The sequence below is a fragment of the Melanotaenia boesemani genome, chromosome 13, assembly GCF_017639745.1.
Source record: "Melanotaenia boesemani isolate fMelBoe1 chromosome 13, fMelBoe1.pri, whole genome shotgun sequence".
Lineage (NCBI taxonomy): Eukaryota > Metazoa > Chordata > Actinopteri > Atheriniformes > Melanotaeniidae > Melanotaenia > Melanotaenia boesemani.
Window position 1 is genome coordinate 12,599,327 of NC_055694.1, and position 22,316 is coordinate 12,621,642.

The following is a 22,316-nucleotide window of genomic DNA, read 5'->3' on the forward strand; positions in this document are numbered from 1 at the left end:
ATCCATCTATCTTCCATCTATCTCCAGGTTAAGTGAGGAGCCTGGCTTCAAAAATACACTGAGCTATTTCAGGAGGCAGCAGATTGCGTTAAGTGAGGAAGTGAAGTGACACAACTGGGGTTGAGATTTCTTGGTGTCTGAAAAGCTTGAAAATATCTTTATTTAGTACTGTGCTCCCCCGACACCTTGCAAATTGCACAGAGCCACCATCAGATAATAGGGTAGCTATGGAAGCAAGCCACACATGAAAGCCTGAAGATGGATGCTAGCAACAGATCTTTAACATTTTATTGTGAAATGACATTACAAAAAAAAAAAAAAAAAAAAATCAGAACAACTGTTATCTCTGTAGTTACGTCATTTTAGTCATTTTTCTCTAAATAGCACACATATATACATATTTATGTCATCACACTGATGTTTCAACATATAGATTATTGAATGTGAAGACTGTTATGAGCTAATAAAACTTTGATTAATCTGGAGCATACACTTCTTTGTATGTACATTATTGAGACATGGGCTGAGACTATTTTGGGCTGTTTTTTGATTATTTTATTTAATTATTTATGAATTCACCTCCACATGAAAGGAAGCTTAGGTCCCAAGTGGTTTCTGTCTTTTCCTTTCTCAAACACTTTCCTTCTTTTTCATGTGCACACACACCAATCTATTATTATTCAGTTGTTTGGCTAACATTTTTTTTCTGTAGTCACCATCACATAATTGGTTAGTTCGGTGATCTTAACATCTTTTTATCTTTTAAGCTGGATATACATATTTACATCATGAATCGACATGTTTGTGTGTTTGCAGTTCGTTGAGCTTTTTCATGTTCTCGCGACTGTTTAATGAAAACACCTGCAGCCACCCACATCAAACACAAACACAGAGTCAAACAAACTGTTCATTCAGTCATCTGATCGATAGCAAGCTGGGTCTGTCAGTATGGTCTTCATGAAATCTTTGCTAACCCAATTATCCAAACTGTGCACTAACTCAGTTAGCAGAACCCCTGCACTGTAGTAACCTAACTGATACTGGCACGTTCATGCATCTTACTGGCAAATCATTACTCATTTCATTAAGTTCTTTCATAGTAAGCTGTAATTATGGTGGTTATATGTTCTTTTTCATTTTTGTTTATTTAATTAGAAATACTGGATTATTAAAAAAAAAAATCACATTTTCTTCAATATTTGGTCATTTTGAAAGAAATTATAATCAGTGCCCATCATGCAAAATCCAATGTTATATTCTCAGTTCTAATTTTTGCAAATACTATGGAGTGCTACACCCTTTTCCTCTTTCAATGAAGAGGGACCTGTGAATATGCTAATCTGGCTCTGCTCACAGCTCTGTCTGCCAGCAGTAAACAGCAGACACTGAGTCCCTGCAGCTAGCACGAACTTGCTCATCTGATCAGCCGGTTAGCTTCTGCTAGTCCTTGGCTAACTTCCATGTTGCGTCTCCTAGCTTCTCATTTAAGCAGTTCCTCACAGCACACGTGGATCGGTTGCGTGGATCTAACAAGTTCTTGTTCTTTTTGCACCCTAATTGCTAATGCCAAGTATGGCCACCCATATAGCAATGATTATTATGATCTTTTTGTGTTTGCACGCGTTTGTGTGTGGCAGTTATGTGAGCCATATTTTAAAATCTTATTTATTTGCTTGTATATTTATTTTTGCATTGTGTGTGTTCAGTTAATTCATTGTTTACATGTTTGTAAAACTATATCTGCCCATCATGCTTTGCTGTTGATGAACAAGTGAACAGCTGATCATTAAAGAGTCCCTTGTCCTTGACTGGCAGCTCTGTTGTAACGCTCTTTAAACTAGATTTTTGGAACATCAGTCAGAAATATTGAGCTACAGTGGGCAGAGTAGTGAGATTTTATGGGCCGATATGTTGCTCAGCAAAGTAAATAGCATGTTGCTGTTAACATCACTCTCCCAGGAAAATGACATGTCATAATCATATTCTGACTATCAGTTATGGGTCTCAGCTTTAGAGTCCTCATATCATTTTCAGCCTAGCAGCAGGCATTTCAGCTAGATAAAATGAGTCATCTGAGACTTTTTTTGTAAAGGATTGGGGGCTGTGAGTAGTATAATGGATGGCGTAGTAACTTGGCAGCAACTATGCGAGAGTGGAGGTGTATGGTAGGTGGCCTTGGACAAGAAGTGTAAAGAAAAGCAGCATGACTCACCAAGAGAGGAGCCTGCATACTCCATTGACTAGCAACCCATAGAGCTCTCTTTCTCTCTCTCTCTCTCTCTCTCTCTCTGCTGTCTCATCTCCATCTGTGGCGTTGTGTAGGATAGTCAGAGAGAGCAGGAGTGATGGGAAGCATGCATGTAGGTTAACATTTCAAGATTCACCTGAGGTAATGGTTTTTCCATAAGCTGCTGTTGTTGAGGCTGACCTGGCTTTTAAGACTGAGTCAAATCGATGGCTTCTCCGTCTTAGGCTGGGAGGAGCAGCAGAGACTCTCTGTGTCTGCACAGCCATGATAACACTGTTCAATGGGCACTGACCACCTTTCAAATGGAAATTGAGCATCCAGTGAAATTAGACACAGCCATCTGGATGATACTGAGATGAGTTCAGTGAATGGACGGTGGTTGCACAGCAGTTGAGGGTGTGTCATGCTTTGACTTTGTTGTGTCAAAGTTCACATTACACTTTCATCAGGGTTTTATGAAATGCGCACACCCGAAAAACACACTCACAGAAGATGCGTTGCATACTGAGGTGTTTTAAAATTGGATGCACGTTTGCAAATGCAGAGAGTGACTCACCCAAAACCATGGGGGTGTGTTTCAACACAGTTTGCTAACTTATAGTACACACTCATCACAGTGCCAATTTGTTCTTCCTGTGTCTCCCCTTCTTTCTCCATAAATCCACATCTCTCTCCCTCTCTCTCTGTCCCTCATTAGCTTGCTTGCAAACACACACGTGCAACCTGACAAGCTCTAGCTAAGGGGGTGGATTCATAAATTGCTGACACAAAAAGTGAGTGGTATGATCAGGCTGGCTCAATCCTGTAAGACCCCACAGGGAATGGTTTAAAATAAATCACCCATGGATTCTGCTGGCCACAAAGATTAAACGGGGGAAGTGTGTGCGAGTTATCTCTGCAAATGAAGTTGCTCTGCATGTGTGTATGTCTTAGTTTCTGTCAATTTACTGCCTCTACATAAAATTTGCATGTTTCTATGAGTATTACAGACTGTAGAGCTACTGTGCTGGCGTGCCGTGGTTTCATGAAAGTGTTGACATGTGTAACTGTTCCAATTGGCTTTCCAGAGTTCTCCTCAGGGAAATAAGGGCAGCGTCACCGGCACAGATAGACTGCCACTAAAGAAGAGTTATGTGTCTGTCCTATATTTGCCTCTTTTCACATGTTTCAGTCAAAGATTGTTGTAAATAGAAGCAGCCAAAATACAAAATATGCAGATATAGAGAAAAATTCCTTTTAAAAACATTGTGTTGTTGTGTGAGTGATGTGAAACTGTGATGGTGAAGTTTTGTCTTTGTGTGGAAACTGACTGTATTTACATATACAATCTGCACATGCATATGTAAGCATAATGTATGTGTCTATATGTCATGCTTATGTAGTGTGTTTGCTCAGGACTTTCCAGGGTTCCATATGTCAGGGGTGATAAATGGACTCTAGGGGCAGCACTCTGCAGCTGTTTGTGGACTTAAGAGTAGCAGGTGCTGAACCAAGGCCTTTACACGCTACTGTGTAAAGGTCTGTGACCCTGGGTTCTGTAAATCCAACATTTACTGTAAAAGCACTGAGTTTAAACCCAACCGGGTCACAGCTTCAGCCTCACGTGTCTTTTATGCCTTGTCTTTCTATGCTGTTTGCTGAAGCACTTATGGAATTTGGGCTGTTTCTCTTTAATAATTTGGTATGTCCTGTAGAGGTCATTCTATCAGAGATTTAATTTAAACATGGTGCAGGACCAGATTAATGGAGTTATAAGTCATAAAGTTCAGTTAGATTACTGTTTTGTTTTGACACTGTTTTGATTACGCATTTTAATAATTAAAAAAGGGACAGATAATCAATCTTCCAATAATTTATTAATGATTATTGACATATGAATGATCAGACCCCTTCTCACACCATTGCAGCTGCGCACCAAAGCTGCATGTTAGGAATTATGATATTATATCACTTAGATATTTAGATTATTATAATTTACTCAGCATGTGAAAGTTTATAGACAATTTTTTGGTGAAGATGAAGTTTTCAGACTGGAAATAATAATAAAAAAAAAAAATAAATAAATAAAAAAATAATAATAATAATTTAGGGATGATTTCTGGCTTCATGGGTCATGGGTCAAGTTATGAGATAAAAGATCATCATTTCAGTTTTAGTGTAACCATTCACTTGTACATCAGATAATCAAATGAACTTGCACAAATTATTGTCACTGTAACTGTGAAGATACAGAATGGTTAAGAACAGTTTCTTTTAGCCCATGTTTATGTTTCTTAAATTTACAGCAGTATGGAAAAATGAGCAACACTAAAACACATTGCAGATTTTCATAAGGACAATGAGTTCCCAGAAGCCACCGCAAAGGGCATCAACAACCAGTTTATCTGCAGTATAGCTGTGGTTCAATTAGTTTGGTAAAGCTAGTAAAGAAAAGCATTTTCATTTTCTCCCTGTCAGCCAAAGACATATGATTACTCTCCTTACTCGTCACGTAGTGATGCTTTGTGGAGACTGTGCTGGGTTTTCAATGGCTGTATTTCACACCAAATCATTACCTTTTTCTAACGCTAATCAAATGTTTGTGTCCAATTTTAATCGAATTACTTTGGTCTCTAACAGAGAAAAACCTTGACTTCACACAATAAACTCACAAGAGATGAAACTGCCGTGTACCATGCAAGCAAATGAAGACAGTCTTCATAAACCTTACACTTTTGCATGTTACCGAGTAGTTTTAAGACACATGAAGGGGCCATGTGAGAAATGTTGAGATTATATGTGATCTCTTAGACATCACATACAACATGGCTGTGATAGAGGGCCCATGCATTAGTATCAGTAACAAACCAAAAATGCTTCATGTCAGGACTGCACAAAGTGCTTAAAAAGCCTCCTGTGTGAAAGGTTGAACACCGCTGAGTCTCACTTTTGCTGTTAACTCAAAAAAGTCTTTCTCTTTGTAACCATTGATTGAGCTCAAGAGGATTGGAGGGTACGCGGTTGGCTTAGAGAGAAGATAAGGGAACTAATTCCTTGCCTCTTCTCCCTCTGCTCTTTGATCCTCACCTCCCGCTTCATATCGCTTTGATTGCCATGTTTATGACAGCTTCTTTTTCCTCTTCGTGCCTCTTTCCTCCCTTACCGTGTGGTGTGGCGTGTCAGCAGTTCATATTCGGTTGGAGGTGTTCTCACACATGCGCACACACACTTGGGCTCATACGCTGACATGCATGAGGGGAACAAGCGCATACACTCAGAACAAGACACACCCGCCTCCATTCTTACAGAGGTAAAGTGAGTGCACCAGGATCCGCAATAAATAATTGAGTTATCTGGCTCCGTGCAGAAATAGCAATCTCCTCACATAAGTGTGAAAACATCACTTGCCACCAGGGACTTGGGAACTGGTGCTACCATGTGTTTACAGTCATGCTTGTGTGATGTATGTGAGGTTTTTTTTTTTTTTTTTTTTTTTTTTTTCGTCAGTATGACAGCTTTGAGGGGGCGTAATCCTGAAGACCACAGATGTTGCTATGAGTTGTGACATTTGAATCCACCTGCCACATGCTGCCATGACTGGTTAGAGGGACCATACAACGCTGTGAAGCATAGCATTTTTAGATTTCACATAGCCTGAAGTGTAAAAATGTGAGTTTGAATGTATGAGTTAATTTACTAGGTACAGTTGTACAATTTAAAGAAAAAAAGCACAGTATGTGTGCAATAATTACAAACTTTGTAGACCATCAAAAGGATTTATTGACTCTGTTTGATTCAGTACTATCATTTTTGCAGCTAGTTTATAGGGGCACAGACTGGTTTTGCAAAAGTTAATATTAAATTTGATTGTATAAAAAAGAGTGCAGTGGCTCTGCAAATAGGCTGTTCATCTTTAAAACTAAATGCCTAAATTTACATTGTCAATATAGGATGAGACCTATTTCCACACTTTGATTATGGTGACAGCATCTCTGCAGATTATCGTAGCTGTTTAAACCCCCATAACTAGTGTCATAGGTGGAGCTTAGGCTTTCCGTCTGTCTCTGTAATGACTGACCTGATGTAGATCAGCTACAGGGCCTGCCATGTACTCTCCATTTGAGAGATCCCCAAGAGCCCGCTGAAGTGATCCAGACGGTGAAATGACAAAGCTGAAGGAGCAGAATCACAAGAAACTGACAAATAAGGCCAAATCTGACAGGCAAATCCTCAGAGCAGCTCCACGGTCTGACAGATCTGTCAGCAGAGAAACAAAGCCAACGCCCCTCACAACTATGCCGTTCATTAATGCTCTTTCATAACACTACAGTAAAAATGATGTTGGATGAGGCGTGAAACAATGAGGATTACATCACAAACTAGAAAATGCAGAAGGGTGCTTAGTACAGTATTAATATAAAATGGGTTTGGTTGATGGCAATGAAAAAAAATTCCTGTTGGTCCTGAGTGTGCCTGAGGCGGGGGTAGAACCAACCAGCTGTTTGGTCTGAAAGCTCAGATGTCTGTTATGGGAATACAGCAGCAGATTAAACAGCAATCCTACGGATCCAGCCCACACACTTACCCTACCTGCTCCCCCTCCTCTCCTCACACACCCACATTCGTCACTGTGAGGAGGCGCCTCTACGAGTGACCACTTTATTTTCAGCTGGGCTGTAATGTTAAAGAGATCTGGCCCATGTGAGTGACAGCCTGCTGCTTTATTAGGTACCAAACCTGGGCAGGCGGGGGCAGGATGAGAGAGACACAAATGTGTGGGGTTAAATCTGGGGCAGGCTGTCCCAGGATGGACAGCCTGTGTGGAGGGGGCTGACTGGAAGAGACACTGGGATGAGCCTGACATTATCAAGATTCATGAGATAGTAAAAGATGGTGGTCGAGCATGCAATGAATAAAATGTTTGTTTCTGGCATTGTTGTGCAGTCATGAAATAGTTTAGCGTATGTTCGACAGCATGCTTGCGTTGGCATTTATGCTGCAGCATGTGAGACAAAAATTTAGCAACAGTGTGCAGTTTGGCATCAGGCTAAAAAAAGCAAGCTGTGTGCCCCTGGTCTTTGCTCCCTCTGTGTTTATTACAGGGTTAAGAGTCTTTAGTTTGGAAATAGTCATTAATCTGCTTTTTGCAGACAAATCAGACAGAGCTGGGAATATTATAACATGCAGGGTGAAGTCTCCCTGGATCATGTGAAATCCTGTTTGGATGTTTCACAACATTGCAGCTGAGAGGCTGAGCCATGCCTACTTCTGCTTTTCTGCATGTGTCTCACTCCTTTTGTTCTGGTGTTTCCACTCTTGCTATCCTCTCTCATTTTCTTTTTCTGACATTCTCGCTGTGACTTCCTTTTTTTCTTGTTTGCCTGCCTCTCTCTCTCTTTCTCTCTCTCGCTTCTCGTCTTTTTGGTGCCAGCTGGGGGATTGGGAGGGCTCCTCCAAATTGGCACAGATGAATAATGCATCTAAGGCAAAAGCAAAGAGCTAGGGTTGGATATACGTATCTGTCAGACTCTTTCTCTGTATTACTGTTTCGTAGGGAGTTCATCTGATACTTCAGAGGAGGAAAAAAACGTTTGTCGCTCTTTGCTCTGCTTCCCATTTACTTTTAATTCTGTAATTAACTCTTTAATGCTTAATAAACGCAATCATGCACAGTCACGGAGATCTGTGTTATCATGCAGCTCATGCAGTTACACATGGTTTAAAAGATTTTTTAAATCTGTGAGTTTTCTCAACAAGGCTCTTAGTTTTTTGCTACAACACACATACATAATGCATGTGTGGTGTTTTCATTTGATTTCATTCTCAGTCGCTGTATACATGATTTTGTGTACGCTTGTGTGTGTGTTTCTTGTTATTCCCAAACTGCAATGTTAAAAAAATGCAAACTGCACTCGTGAGCATAAACTCACAGTAGAGGCATCATTAAAGTAATGAGCAGGAAGTTAGCACTGAAGTCAACCATAAACAGAGAGGAAGAGCTGGAAAGAGAGAGAGAGAGGTTGAGAGAGAGAAAGATCCTCAATCCCATAAGGATAAATCTTAATCCTGAATGGTGCTTCTGACTCATTCTGGTTAATTAAGTCGAGTCAAGTGAGAGGAAAATGGGGTCTTGCCTACCCTGAGTCTGTAGAATCAGCACTATACTGTATTTGTAGCTTACGAGGTTTCTCACTGTAACTGTCCTCTGTGTGCTCAGAAAGCAGAGATAGAACAAACTGTATCCAGTGTGTTCCGCCTATTTATATTAGCTTGACCTGCACAGGCCCTTTTATATGCACAAAATCTTACACACACCTCCCATTAGGTCTTAAATTTACAAGCACATCATTGTGTCTGTGCCCCATTCAGCATTGGGTTTCAGGCTATGTACACTAACAGTTTCATTTATCACACTTTATCATTTAGCCCTCATTTACGGTAGATAGTATTTGCTCTGCACATCCGGCACTCAGCAGTTAAAACACATTGACAGAAACACACATACACACATACACATCCATACTGATAGTCAGAGAAACAAAGAAATCTGTAGAGCAACCTTTGGGAGTTTCTTTGTTGTGTTATGGTGGAAAGATTTCGCCATGTGACAAAAGGATGAGGCAAACAACTGAAATGTCAAAATCCTGTCAAACGCTAAAAATAAAACAACAAAAGGTTTGCCCTTTGAGGACATCTTAGGCACTCTATCGTGTGTGGAACAGATAAAACAAATAGTTCGTTGTGCCCTGCAGCTGCTGAAGTAGAGCTGCCAACTGTCCTCTTCCGAGAATAGAGGGGTGGATTTCGTAAATGTTTATGTAGTTAACATTTTTAACCTATTTCCCATAAGATCATCAACATTCTTTTCTGAATCATAATCATGACTTATAAATGTTGCAGATAAGCAAGGAGGGTTTAGGAAAGAGCTAAAATGTCATCATATGTGTCCAAAGGCAGCATTAAATGAAGATTATATTTTATTTATTTACAGTACATATGAATTTCATAATTTTGCATATGGAGGTAAGAGAAATCAAAGTTTTTCAGATGATAATACAAAAAAATTGTTCTGTCAAAAATTAAATTCATATGTAGTGCCACAGTGAATTTAAGAAGAACCTTCTGTAAGCAGCTTGCATGGTCTCACTGAGCCTGTGTAGATTTGGAGCTTTGGTTTCCTTCAAAATGTCCAAAATATACATGCTAGTTTATTTGGTGTTTGTTAATTGGAAGCAGTCTGTTTATGTCATCCCTATGGTGACATGACCAGTGTATGCTGGGATAAGCCCAAGCCAAATACATACTTTCCAAGACAAAGCAGGTAAATGATGGATGGATGGATGGATGGATGGATGGATGGATGGATGGATGGGTGGATGGATGGATGGATGGATGGATGGATGGGTGGATGGATGGATGGATGGATGGGCAACTGCAATGATAAAGGGATGACTTTATTCTATGATTTTTTATTGTTAGCAAAGTTTATTTTTCCTTTCTGTTCTGTTTAAAGGCCACTCAAAAACAATTACCCTCTGACAAAACAAAGCATTTCAACTGCAGCACCTGTAGCAACCTAAAGGAAAAAAAAGAAAAACAAGAAGCAAGAGGCTACGGCTAAGGCTTTCTTAAATGGACACTTCAGGTTGGGTTGAAAACAATAATTAAAAATGATAAAGTCCCTAAGTTAAAATACCCAATGATATAGTGAAAATTAATAAGGCTTCAGGTTATATAGTTTGTTAAAGACAAGATGGCTGAAGAAAAATTGACCATTTTTGATTGTGAGTTTTTGATGAAGCCAGAAAAGTTTTGTGACTGGTTTTGCAATGAAAGTTAAACTGGCTTTACTTTTCAGAACTGGTGCAAAGATTAGTCATTTACATAGACAGCTTACGTTTTCTCAATCAATTTGGACAACAGTAGATGCACATGGTACAGACAAGCTTTTCTATTAACTCAATCAACTATTTAAACTATCAACATCTTTGGATAGAGTGGAAAATTGTTTATGGTTGAATAATCACCTTTGACTCATTTGATTTGTAGACAATAGAAATGTAGAATATTACCCGCTATTAAGAGATGGATGTTTCCAAAAGCTTTTAGCTACTCCAAATCATATTTGTTCTGCTAATGAGATTAGAGTGTTAGTCCAGGACAAATAGCTCAGCAGGTTATGTTCACTTGATGTGACCACTTGTAACAGGTCACTTTGGGAAAGGCATTAAATTGCAAACTGAATTTCCAAGTGCCTGTACAAGGTCTTTTCCCCCAGTGTGTGGGTGTGTGAGGTTTACAGATTGGCTGGGCAGCTGATGGCAGAAATGCCATAAGGTTAAGCTGCACTTTCACTTCCTCTACCATTTTATCTCTCTGGCTTCCCATCACTCCATGTTGTTATGTACAGAGCAGCAGTGTCCCATAGGGCTGCAGATCCCCATGGACATGATGTGTCTCCTCACATGTGCTGCACTACAGGGCCTCTGATTAACTTGCAACGCATGGAAGAGATTTTGTTTTTTACAGCCTCCTCTGTCCTTTACTTTTTGTCCACCACAGACTATGTCTGCATCGATGAAATGAAAAAGTGTGATTGATTGATTTGGAAGTGAAGCACAGGTTGGGCTTATGAGGTGATGCAATGAGAAGATATTTCATTGCACCAGGTCAAGATTGTTTGCATCTAACTGATGTTTTGACTTGAGCGCGAGTAGATCATAAACATACACACATACTTGCACACAGTCATCCTTGTATCTCAATGCTGCATTGTAGCTGCTGATAATAATCACTTAGTTGGATTTGTCCTAATGTGATGACAGATTTAAAGCTGTCCTCAGGATAATGGTGTGGACATTTCAGCCATGTAAAAGTCTGGCTACAATTATGAATATGGCTAGCTTTGTTAATCCAATGTGGAGATAGATAAGATAGGTCTTGGTAATCTTTATAAAGTGAGTACAGGCAGCTTTGAACAGAAGATGCAAGAGGCAGCGATCAGGCAAATGCAAGGCTAGTGTTGTCTAATGTCATGAAGTGTCAACATAAAGGTTAGCTCCATCATGTGATGTGACCGCTGGTTAAAAGAAAGAATAATTTTCTCTGAGCATAGGCAGAGGTTAAAAATAGAGTTTTGAAAAAAATAAGTATGTATGTTGGTGGAGCCTTTATGTAGTTTCACAGTGTCAATTCAGGGAAATCACAGAAAAGATGTTCTCACTAATCTGTGGTGCTATCCAGCTCTGCAGATGGTTTCACTTTTACATGCTGAATTTTTTAGATATATATCTCTGAAAATACAATACAGATGAATGGAAGTGTGTTTGTGCCTTTTACATTTGTAAAAGAAAACTATCTATAGCATGATAGCAACTATTTCTTAACTGTTCATATATGGCAAGTACCAGGGACACTTAGAGGAAAATCTTATCAGTCTGTAGAGATCTGAAGAACCTCAGGTAATGGAAATATGATGCTGTGTCAGGCAGATACAGTTAGATAAAAATCTAAATGTAGATAATATTTAAACTGTATTTATCAGAAATGGGTCAAACACAACGTGAAAAAATACCGGTTGTGAGTATTCAGCTAGTCTCACTCCATCAAGGTGTTGACATTTTGTTGGAATTAACTGAAACATACAGTAGCATACAACATTAGATTTAAGAAGAACAGTGATTGAAATAGTGTATTTCTGCATAACTTCTTAACCAATGGATTAACTATATGAAGCAGTGTATTTTCAGTCTTTGAATAACCCTAACCAAGGACTTTTAGTGCCTAAACCTAAACAAGAAATTGTGATTCCTAAACCTAGCTAAGAAGTATTTATATGTAAATGAGACCCAGCAGCCAGTGAAAGAACAAGCGCAACCGAAGCTAAACAGTGAATTAATGATTACAAGGATATGGGGGAAAATGGTCTTAAGCATGCATGTTTTCTCCATGTCCTATTGACTGTTTACTGTTACTTTCTAATTAAACTCCTCTGAAACAGTCATATATGTTATTTGTTTCTACCCATAAAATTTATGTCTTATTCCACAAGCATAACAAAGAAAATGCACTAGTAGACATGACTGTCACATCTAACATGCCACAAAGTCTGTATAAGGAAGGGGGGTTGTAGCACTTCACTTCCTGCTTGGGGTTAGACAAATAGTTGAAAACTATCACGGTTTTAGCTACAATACATTAATTGTACAACACAACCATCATGGTGGTCCCAGTTTTACAAGCAGCCATAGTTATAAATAAACAGCACATTACGGCTTAAGTTTGTCATTTCCTGGTTGGCTTATAGGCTGTAATATCACTGATTCAGGGCTAGAAATCAGATCTATTTGGTTAGGGTTAGAAAGGCTTATACAGATAATTCATCATTGTAGACACCACTTTTACCTCTCACATGCAGTTGTTTTCATAACCACTGGAAGCCACCTGAACATAATATACATGGGTACGTTTGGGGCATTAAGATGGTCTGTCCAGTCAGCTGGAGACCATTTACTGTTACCATTTTTTTCTCTTATAATACATTTTCAATAAATGAGGAAAAAACCCTAGAGTCAGAGGCTGGAGGGCATCCTTGTTATCGCTCAAGACTTCAGTTCCCTACAGGTGATTGGATGCAAGTCTAGCCTCTGGGTGGGCTGCTCCACAATGTGGGTATTTTTCATTTTCTTGGTCATCACTGTCATGTTTAAGTTACAGTGCTGTCTGAGGGCAGGTTTTTCTGCAGCACTGAGTGAATAGACATCTACATTGAATTTTTGGAGAAAAAAAATTAGGTTTATAAACAGATATAAGATAAGATAAGGAGTTGTTTTTTTTTAGTTTATTTTATGCCACTTTAGTGGAGTCTAGTGGAAAAATATTCTGCTTTAATTCAGTTGGGTAACATTCCTGCGCTTTATATTCTATAAATTTTCTTATATGACGCTTGTTAAAAGTCAAGGAAGAGTAATTTTCATTTGTATAAGCCTTCTAACTCACAAGAGCAGCTGCCCAGATTTCTTTAATTTTACATGACTGTAAGGAAGCACCTGTAAAATGCTGAAATTAACCTAATATACTTCATACTCAGCCTTGTCAAAGCTGGCCAGCTCAGACTTTGTATGCTGTTTGGTTCTGTTGAAACTGAACTCAGATCTGTTCAGCTGCTCAGCCCTTCCAATAAAAGCTGCTCTACACAGAAAGCTGAGCCAACATCTTTTGACTACCGAAAGCACTGATGGCAACGCAGTGTAAACACAAGTGTTAATGCCATCCCAGAAATGTAACTTAATCAGGTTAGGCCTATTTTTAAACCTTTAAAAAATGTCCTACTTTTGAAGTGGAACTGCTCAATCCCAGTGAGATATTTCATAGTTAAAAGAAGTGTTCATAAAACAGGTTTTTGTTAATTAATTGTTCATTTATGAATCTAATTAAACAGATGGCACATTAAAACAATGTAATATGCTTCCATTTGCACAGGAAAACAAACATGCTTTAAGGATCTGTTGAATCATCATACCAGAAAAATGATGCCATTTTTAGGTCACTAAATATGACAACTTTGTTAGATTATGATGACAACGCTCCTTTTGTTAAAGCCAAGATCTGAACAGCGTGAACATACAGTAAGTCTCTGCTTGTCTCAAAAAACAATTTTCTTTCACATAAAAAAATTAGATTTTCAAGCCAACAGTCTATTTTAAGCAGCTGAGAGTAGAATCTATAATTAGCTTTAGCTGGGCAGAAAACACGAGTGTAGAGTCTTTCAGTAGCAGTCACCCCACATGTACATCTGAGGTTTGCTTTGCAAAGTGATTGTGTAGCAGAAAATATAGCTGTTAAATGTGCAACAACAAAATGCTGCTGTATGTGTGCAAGTGTGCTTTTTGTTTGTGCCTTGATCTCAGAGGAAACCTTCCACCCTGTGGTTGTGCTGCACTGCTGCATCCTGCTTTCTTCTGCTGCTTGCATCCGCCCCTCAGTGTGCCTTTGCAACACTTACTTTGACCTCATTATCACCATCATTACCATCAGTATTAGCAACTGCACCCTTCGTCTTCATCATGGCTGATATCTTTATCACGATCCCCAGCAGCAGACATCAACTTGTGCCATTGTCATCATTCTCAATACGCTGTTATTATAGCTGTCATCATTTTACCCATAATCTCATGAAATAAAGACAGATGCTGAAATCAACATTCTTGCATCCTAACTTTGTGTCACTGATGAGCGTCCTGCAGGGGCGTCGGGGCAGAGTATGCTTCTCCTTAACCTTCGTCTTGTTCACCACTTGTGAGCCTCGCACACTGTTAAGTATGCAGCCAGACGTGTGCTCCCATCTTGCCTCGTATTCATTGGCAGAATTCAGAAATTTGCCCCTTTTATGTATTTCTCCGCTGAATATTTCAGAGGGGGTTTGAGAAAATGCAGACAGATACCGACCGCTGCTGACCTCCTTCTCATTGCCTCCTCTCCTTTTTTTTCCTCCTTGCTCTGTTCTCCTCCCTGGGCTCATCTCATGTTCTCTCAAGGCTTCCCCGCTTTTTCTCCCACTGTCTTCCAAGCCTCATCACTGTCTTTCCTCCCTCCCCCACTGTTTACCCCCCCACCACCCTTCCCTTCATGTTTGAAGTATGCTGCCTCTCTTTTTCTGTCCTCCCCTGTTTTCTTGCGTCCTCTCCTACCTTTTTTCCCCTTTCATCCCACTCCCTGGCTCCTGTGTCTGATCACCTCTCCCTTACCCCTCCCTTTCATTCACCACCTTCCTCTTGTTTTTCTTCTCTCCGCTGTGATGTGCTTTGCCTGTCTGTCTGTTCCAAAAAGGGCTGTCTGAGGCCTCTGCTCTGCTAATTCATTCGCCGTGCATCGCCTCACATATCTGCAGGGTCAGGCAGACAGACGTGAAGGGAGAGGAGATCAGGGGGAAGAGGGAGGGAGAAGGACTAAAAAAGAGAGAGAGAAGAGAGGACATAAAAAAAATTGCAGTTTTATCTCCAAGAAATAGAAAGCCAGAGCCAGATCCTGTGGTGGCATTTTCCCCAACCTCTCACCCACAAACACAATACATACACTTATATATAACTTCCCATGACCTGCTTCTGCACATTGCTTGCTTTGTCAGTTCAGTTTTTCTCTAATTGAATTCTTTAACCACATTTCTGCTGTTGTCTCTGCTTCTAGCACAGAATATGCAGCTCATGTCTGTGTGTTGTTGTGCCTCTGGGAACTGTGGAGCAGCGCGACCAGGTATTCACAACTGCTCAAAATATCCTTGCTGATAAACAAGGAATTATAAGCTAAGTTGGATCTAGAAACTCAACAGATTTTCTGTGTAGGTGACATTTAAGTTTCTATACTGCAGAAGCTTTTTGCACCAGCTTTTTAAAGTAGAAACGTATATGATTCATGAAACCCATCTTATATCTTAGCTTTTATCTAGACTCCGGCAAACTTGGTTTGAATATATCCCATTGGATTTAATGGGAAAGTGTGTCCAAACTTTTGGCTGGTTCTGTATGTAAAAAAAGGGAAAATATCTGAACTTCACAGTGCAAAAATACAGTTATTTTTTTAATCTTTGCCCTCAGTGATTGACTTTGATTTGGTTAATTCTAACATTTTTAACACTTTCTAAACTACATAAACACTGAATCAAGTTTCTGTGTGTGTGCATTTATAAATACAAAAATTAAATCAAACTCATACCTACACACACAACTGGAAATTAGTTGTTTTTTTTATATTGTTCCTTAAGTTTCTGTAACTAGAGCTCATGTATTTGTGAACTTGTCATTTCTGATATTGTGAGGCCTTCTCTCTAAACACAAACACAATTAAGTTTTAATGGTTTGTTTTAGATTTTAAAATCCCTGTTTCAAAACTAATAGCTTAGAGATGGAAAAAGCATTTTTCTAGTTTGAAAAGCACTTTTTCTAACATGCTCATAAACATCAGGGGTAATGCTGCTGCACACGAAAGACTAAATCTGATATTATTCATGTTTTGAAATTTAGTTTAGCAGTCATGTAGATATTTGCTAATGAATATTGAACCAAAATATCAAAGTTTGCTATAATAAACTGCTGGAAATATACAACAGCATATTAGTGTGTTTCATATTCATACCTTGGATGTCCTTATAGTTAAAGTACGTGGTTGACAAACAATAATCAATAGTCTGCCAAGCAGCATTCCATCACATATACACTCAACTCTGAGGAAAAGGGTTGAATTGACAACTAGCTCTCATCTCTTTCTTTGCAAAATTTAAAAAAACTATAGATGCTAAATTACTATGCATGTTGTTTCACACTGAATTGTTCTGTTTTTCTCCATCATGTCCACAGCTCAATTGCTCAGGTTTTGTTCTATTTGGCTTCATGTGTGTTTAGCAAAGCTCAGACACCGTGATCACAGTGGGCTGCGGGATTAATGACGGCTTGTTAGCACAGCTGAGTAAATGTAAGGAGTTGCACCACCTCTGGAGAAACATTGGAATAAGAAGTAGATTGAACTGCAGAGCAAACCTGCTTCAGGGGAAGTTTGTGTCCTGTGAGAATCCTTACTTTACCAAATTCTGAAACAAGTGAATGTTCTACAGATACACTGGTAGTGATTTATGTAGACACAAAATGAGTAGAAACCTCCAAAGTTTTTCTTTATGTCAGATGTCAATATAGAGTAATCCAATAATGTAGGAACAGCATGCAAATCTCTTCAGAGTTTATCTTGTCTGACATTGATGAGAAGTGTGTATGTTTGTTGAAATTTGGTTGTTCTCGGTTGTATACCCCTGTGTGACACAGAGCTAAAAAAAGACTAGAACCGAAGAGGCTTCCCTGTGTGTAGTGCAAGAATTACTACATTATGTACCACTATTTGAAAAATTTAAAATCTTGTTGTCAGTGTTTGAGCCTCTTCTGCAGCGTCCTGCTCACACTTGACGTATAGCAGCTGCAAGTCTAGTCCTACCATCACTACTTCTGAGAATTCAATTAGTTTTACCCATTAAACTAACACAAGAATCTATCTGGCTTCTCAAAGGAATATTACTGCATCATCTGATCTTTTTTCAAAAGCAAAGAAAAAGAGTGTGATCATTAACTGCTTTTGGCATGCTCATACCTGCTGCCTTATAAGGTGTCCTGTTTTCTGTGTATTGTTTGAGTGAGTCAAAAATAGAAACTGATATGACAGAAAGAGACAGTGACAAAAAGCCAGAGGCAAACCAAGCACACACACACTAAGATCCATGCAACATTTTTTTTCAGTTTCTTCTTATCTTGCATATTGCTCATATGTTGCACCTCTTTCTGTTTTTGTTTTTTTTTATTCTGCCGTGCGTCTTCACAGGTTTTCCTGATTACACGGTCTAAGTTGCAGTGCTGGAGCTTAAGTGAAAGCGAGGGAGTGAGAAAGACGCATTGGGTGTCATGGACGGCAGCGGAGGAACAACTTCAGGGAATCCTACCTACCAAAACCTGCTGCTCCTCGGAGCCATTGCAGCAGCCTCCGCCTTTGTGGTCACCATCCTTATTGTCCTTGTCTGCGTAGGCTGCCAAAGGTAAGACTGTCACATGACTTGTAGTGGGTAAAAAGTAGGGTGCAGAATGAAACTTTAAAAAGCAAGTAGAGAGAGAAAAGACAGTCAGAGTTTTATCATATCTGCCAAGAGCTTTCCCTGCCCTCCCAGATCCCTCTCATCATCCACTCCTTCTTTTATGTGTCTCCACTTCTTCTGAACTCCTCTCCTCCCTTCTTGCAGCTCCCTCTGTCCGTCCTCTGTCTCTTTTATCCTTTGCTCTGAGCAGAGTGGCAGTAATGAATGTTAATGGCTGTGAGTGTCAAATCAAATGAAATGATGCTTACAGGACATTGAGGAGGAGGCAGGCCAGCGTCAGAACAGCCTCACGTCATCATCTCAAGCAAACTCAAGCAGCAGGCAAAAATAATAGGACACCCCACGGTTTAAAGAGGATCAGACTGTGAGCCAGAAGAGAGAGCAATGGAACAGCCTATGTATTTTTTTATTTTTTTCAGAACCCTCAGGGACCAATCACAGGCTGTGCTGTAGCTTTGTTGCCATGGGATACACAGATAAGGATGTAGAGAAATGTCAAACCAGCTTATGTCATAGAAATAAAACCACACTGCTGTTCCAATCTAAAGAATAATATAGTGTTTAAGCTCCCCGCTGGATGTTGCCGGGTTATCAGTCATTTGCTGGTCCAAATCCACTTTGTCATGTACAAATACCAATCCTTCCTCTATTGATTTCCTTCTATTGATTAAAAAAATACACTACTGCAATATATATTCTCAGAATTTCAGGGATTCCAGTTTATATATCCTTTCTGTGATCCAAGTCTAAAAATTGTAAAATAACTATAGCCATTCTCTGACTTTGAGTCTTCATCTCATTTTTACCCAGAACCTCTCCCCATGTCATATCATTATAAAAATCTCCAGGGGAGCTCTTTTCACCTTCTTACGGTCCCCTTGGGGTAAAATGGCCATATGTTTGTACAAATGAAGTCCATCTTGCTGGAGGAGATAATATCTTGCTCCAGTAGAATGGATCTGACACAATCATTCAAGCTAATTGCATAATAAGATGACACTGTGCTTCTGCACCTGTTTGCATGCTAGAGATGCTATTTAATGCCACATTGTGTTTTGCAGCACAGAAGATCCTCACCCTCTAAAGCAAGAGAAAAGAGATTGGGGTGTAGAGCATTTCTCACATCCACATCTGGGCTAAACATCTTTTGACTTTTTTGCTTCATCTTGTTGCTCATGCACCATATCAACTGTTTCCTGTAGCTACAGCCACCTCCAGGGATCCACAGTTGATGCATAACACTTATCTAGATACATTTGTTTCACAAGGCTCAAACCAGAGGGAAACAGCATGCAGTAAACTGCAACAGAATAATTGTGAGTTTTCTTAGGTTTATCTTGAGAAAAAGCACTGAAGGTCATCTTCGCTTTGGCAAAAACCTGAGTCACGCTCCATTCACTGTTTGACTGGGCTTTTGTTATCAGCCAAGGACTTTTCTGCCCTAACCAAAGTTGAACGATGATAGTATCTATCTGCTATGCGTGTGTGCATTTTCTCTTTTTGTCCACTGGCTTTCGTTGACCTTCCTCACTTTGATGTTGTCAGAAAAAGCAAGAGCAAGCACCCCCCAGCCGGAGAGAAAGGGACATCAGTAAATATGGTGAGACATGCTTTCATTTTACTGTCTCTTACCTTCTCTTTCTGCCTCCTTTCCTGTCTCAGGCTACTTCTGCCCGTCTCCTACTAAGCTGTTTGTGTACACAGATGCACATGCATGTGTTTGCATGTTTTATACATCCATTAATAAGTCTGTGTGTGTGTGTGTGTGTGTGTGTGTGTGTGTGTGTGTGTGTGTGTGTGTGTGTGTGTGTGTGTGTGTGTGTGTGTGTGTGTGACAGCAGGGTACGCTTCGGCATCCAAAACTAAACTCCATGAGTAAATCTGACACCAGGCTGCATGAGATCAATCGCTTTCCCTGCAATGGAAACTGTAAGTGGTGACTAACGGCTCCTATGTGATAATAAATAATAGACTACTCTGAGCTGTTACACTTTATCAGTCATGTCCCCTCCAACACTTTCTTACGCCTCCTCCTCATCCTCCTCTTCCTGTCTATATCTGTGCAGCTGTTAGTAAAAGCCGCCCAGCCAGTATGGACCTCCTGCTCCTTCACAGTCGGCGCTCCCAGACAGACCTGAGACCCTCCCATGGACGCCAGCTCCCTCAGATTCCCACCAGTACACAGGAATCGGGCCAGGGAGGAGGAGGGGATGCAGGAGGAGATGGAGGAGGAGGGGGAGGAGGAGGAGGAGGGGGAGGAGGGGGTGGTGGTGGTGGGGAGGCTAGAGACCATACCTACACTGAAGTTGGCCTGCGCAATAACCCCACCCCTACCCATTACCCGGATGATGGTTTATATGAAAGCGTTGGTGTCCGGGAAGGTGATGCAGGCCCCAAGGTCCTCTCTGCACCACCTACAACATCGGCCAACACTCCGGCTACAGTCAGAGCAGCCCAAAGCCCCCCAGGTCATACTAATGGAGCTCGTAATGGAAACGGGCATGGGAACGTACGTACACACACTCAAAATACATTTACAGAATCTATTTGGAGTAGAACTTAATTGTCTCTATCAGTCTTAAAACTATTCAGTGAGGTGTCCAGCTAGTAAGCCAGGTAAACCCACGTTTCCCAACCTGTTGGGAAGAAAAGAAAGTAGAAACACAAAAAAGTTCTGCAAATAATACCACGTATGTGCAACCATTTAGTGTATAGGCTCTATATTTATTTTGTGGAGCTGGCATTCATAATTGGCTTGTTTATAGGTCATTCATGCAAGGGGTGTAGTAGTAGTGTTAAGTGATATTGACTGGTGCTCCTTCTAAATGCTTTGCATTAGTGATTTTTGGTCTTTTGAATTGGGGACTGTAATTTGTTGGAGACGAGGTGACAATTCATTTAAAATGCCACATTTTCATGTTGTCTTCATTACTACCAGGATGTCAGAGGGAATGGCAGGGGGAATGGCACCATCAGTGGAACAATGACAGGAAGAAGTAATGGGGCAAGTGGGGCAAACAGGTCCCCTCTGTCCTCTGTCAACTCCCTGGCCATTCAAGATTCATCCGCAGCTGAGTATGCTTCCATACGGAAGTTTAGAAAGGTATACATGCACATTTTGTTTACTAAGCTATTCAATTACTATCTTGAAATGAAAGAAGTGTTGTTGAAAAAAGCAGGGAGTTTTGATTGATATGATATGCAGTGGTTCATTTGGTGACATTAGATGTAATTAGCATATTTGTAGATGTTGATAGAAATATATATAAATAATTTCCAGTAGTTTCCAATCTTGCAAAATACACAAAAATCTTTTTCTTTTGTTTGTTTTTTGTATTTTTTTTTTTTTTTTTTGCAAATTATAACTAATGTTAACTTTAGCTGTCCAAATTGCAGCCCTAATACTCCTTTAATATACATCAAAAATTAAAATAACTATATTCTGAGTTCTTTTCTTTGCTGTGATCTTTGCCTGGTAGCTTCAAGTAAAACATCTTCAATCATGATATAAAACCTCCAGGTTGACAAGTTAAACAGGAAGGAGAATAACGGAGCTGACAGCCAGTCAGACAGCCAATCGAGCGTGAGTGATTCACCCTCTGCTGGTCCTCCTCCACTGCACCGCAGTCAGGAGTTTCCACGCAAACCACTGGAGCCATTTCACCTGCACTCCTTCCCAAAGGTACAGCCATCAGATACTCTGTTATAGCCTAACTTGTCACATATTACTCGATCAGCTGCATTTTACAACTGCATGTCTGTCTGTTTACCACTAGAGGAAGCTGTCCACAAATAAACAGAATGTTTATGTTCTACCGAGAAAACTGATTCAGTGTTATTTAGTTATATCTAAGCATGCCCACAGTCTGCATAAATGCTTCAAACAAAAAGATCATCTATACAGTTTACTAGCTCGCTGGCCTCAAATATCCTGTTTTCATAGTTATGTCTTATACTTGAAAGTTTTATTCACTAAGAGAACAGAATTTATCAGCCACACATAGCACATAGTTACATTAGCATAAAAGTAGGTCAGAATCAGAGCTAGAGGGAGAATGATTTGATGGTGAGGTGATCAGCATTTTCTGTGGCTTGGCTGGCACACACTTCCCTTGTATGTTTGTGTTTTGGCAAAGCATAAAACTGGAGCCCTTGTCTTTTTAAAGAGATTGATAAGGTTGTTTAAATAATTCCGTCTTTGCTGCTGAAGCCAGCCTAAGTTGCTGACCTGCACTTTAATCTGTGCATGCTAAATCCTTGATTGTGTGTGTGTGTGTGTGTGTGTGTGTGTGTGTGTGTGTGTGTGTGTGTGTGTGTGTGTGTGTGTGTGTGTGTGTGTGTGTGCATGTGTGTGCATGTTTGTGTCTCATCCACCTCTTTGCACTGTGCAGCGCAGCGCAATATTAGAGTAAAGAGTCGAAGGATGGATTATGTAAGAGCTTGGCAGACTGCCCAGCTGCCCGT

At 40.0% G+C, this 22,316-nt stretch overlaps 1 protein-coding gene across 1 annotated transcript in view; it reads left to right on the forward strand.

The window, feature by feature from the left end:
- Positions 1-22,316, forward strand: part of LOC121651890 — a 35,495-nt gene that overhangs the window by 7,446 nt on the left and 5,733 nt on the right. The window contains exons 2-8 of the mRNA XM_042004346.1: positions 17,585-17,795; positions 19,398-19,452; positions 19,691-19,781; positions 19,919-20,067; positions 20,134-20,361; positions 20,791-20,955; positions 21,373-21,534. Of these exons, the coding sequence (XP_041860280.1) occupies positions 17,665-17,795; positions 19,398-19,452; positions 19,691-19,781; positions 19,919-20,067; positions 20,134-20,361; positions 20,791-20,955; positions 21,373-21,534 (981 nt within the window). The 5' untranslated portion in view covers positions 17,585-17,664. The remainder of the gene's footprint in view (positions 1-17,584; positions 17,796-19,397; positions 19,453-19,690; positions 19,782-19,918; positions 20,068-20,133; positions 20,362-20,790; positions 20,956-21,372; positions 21,535-22,316) is intronic.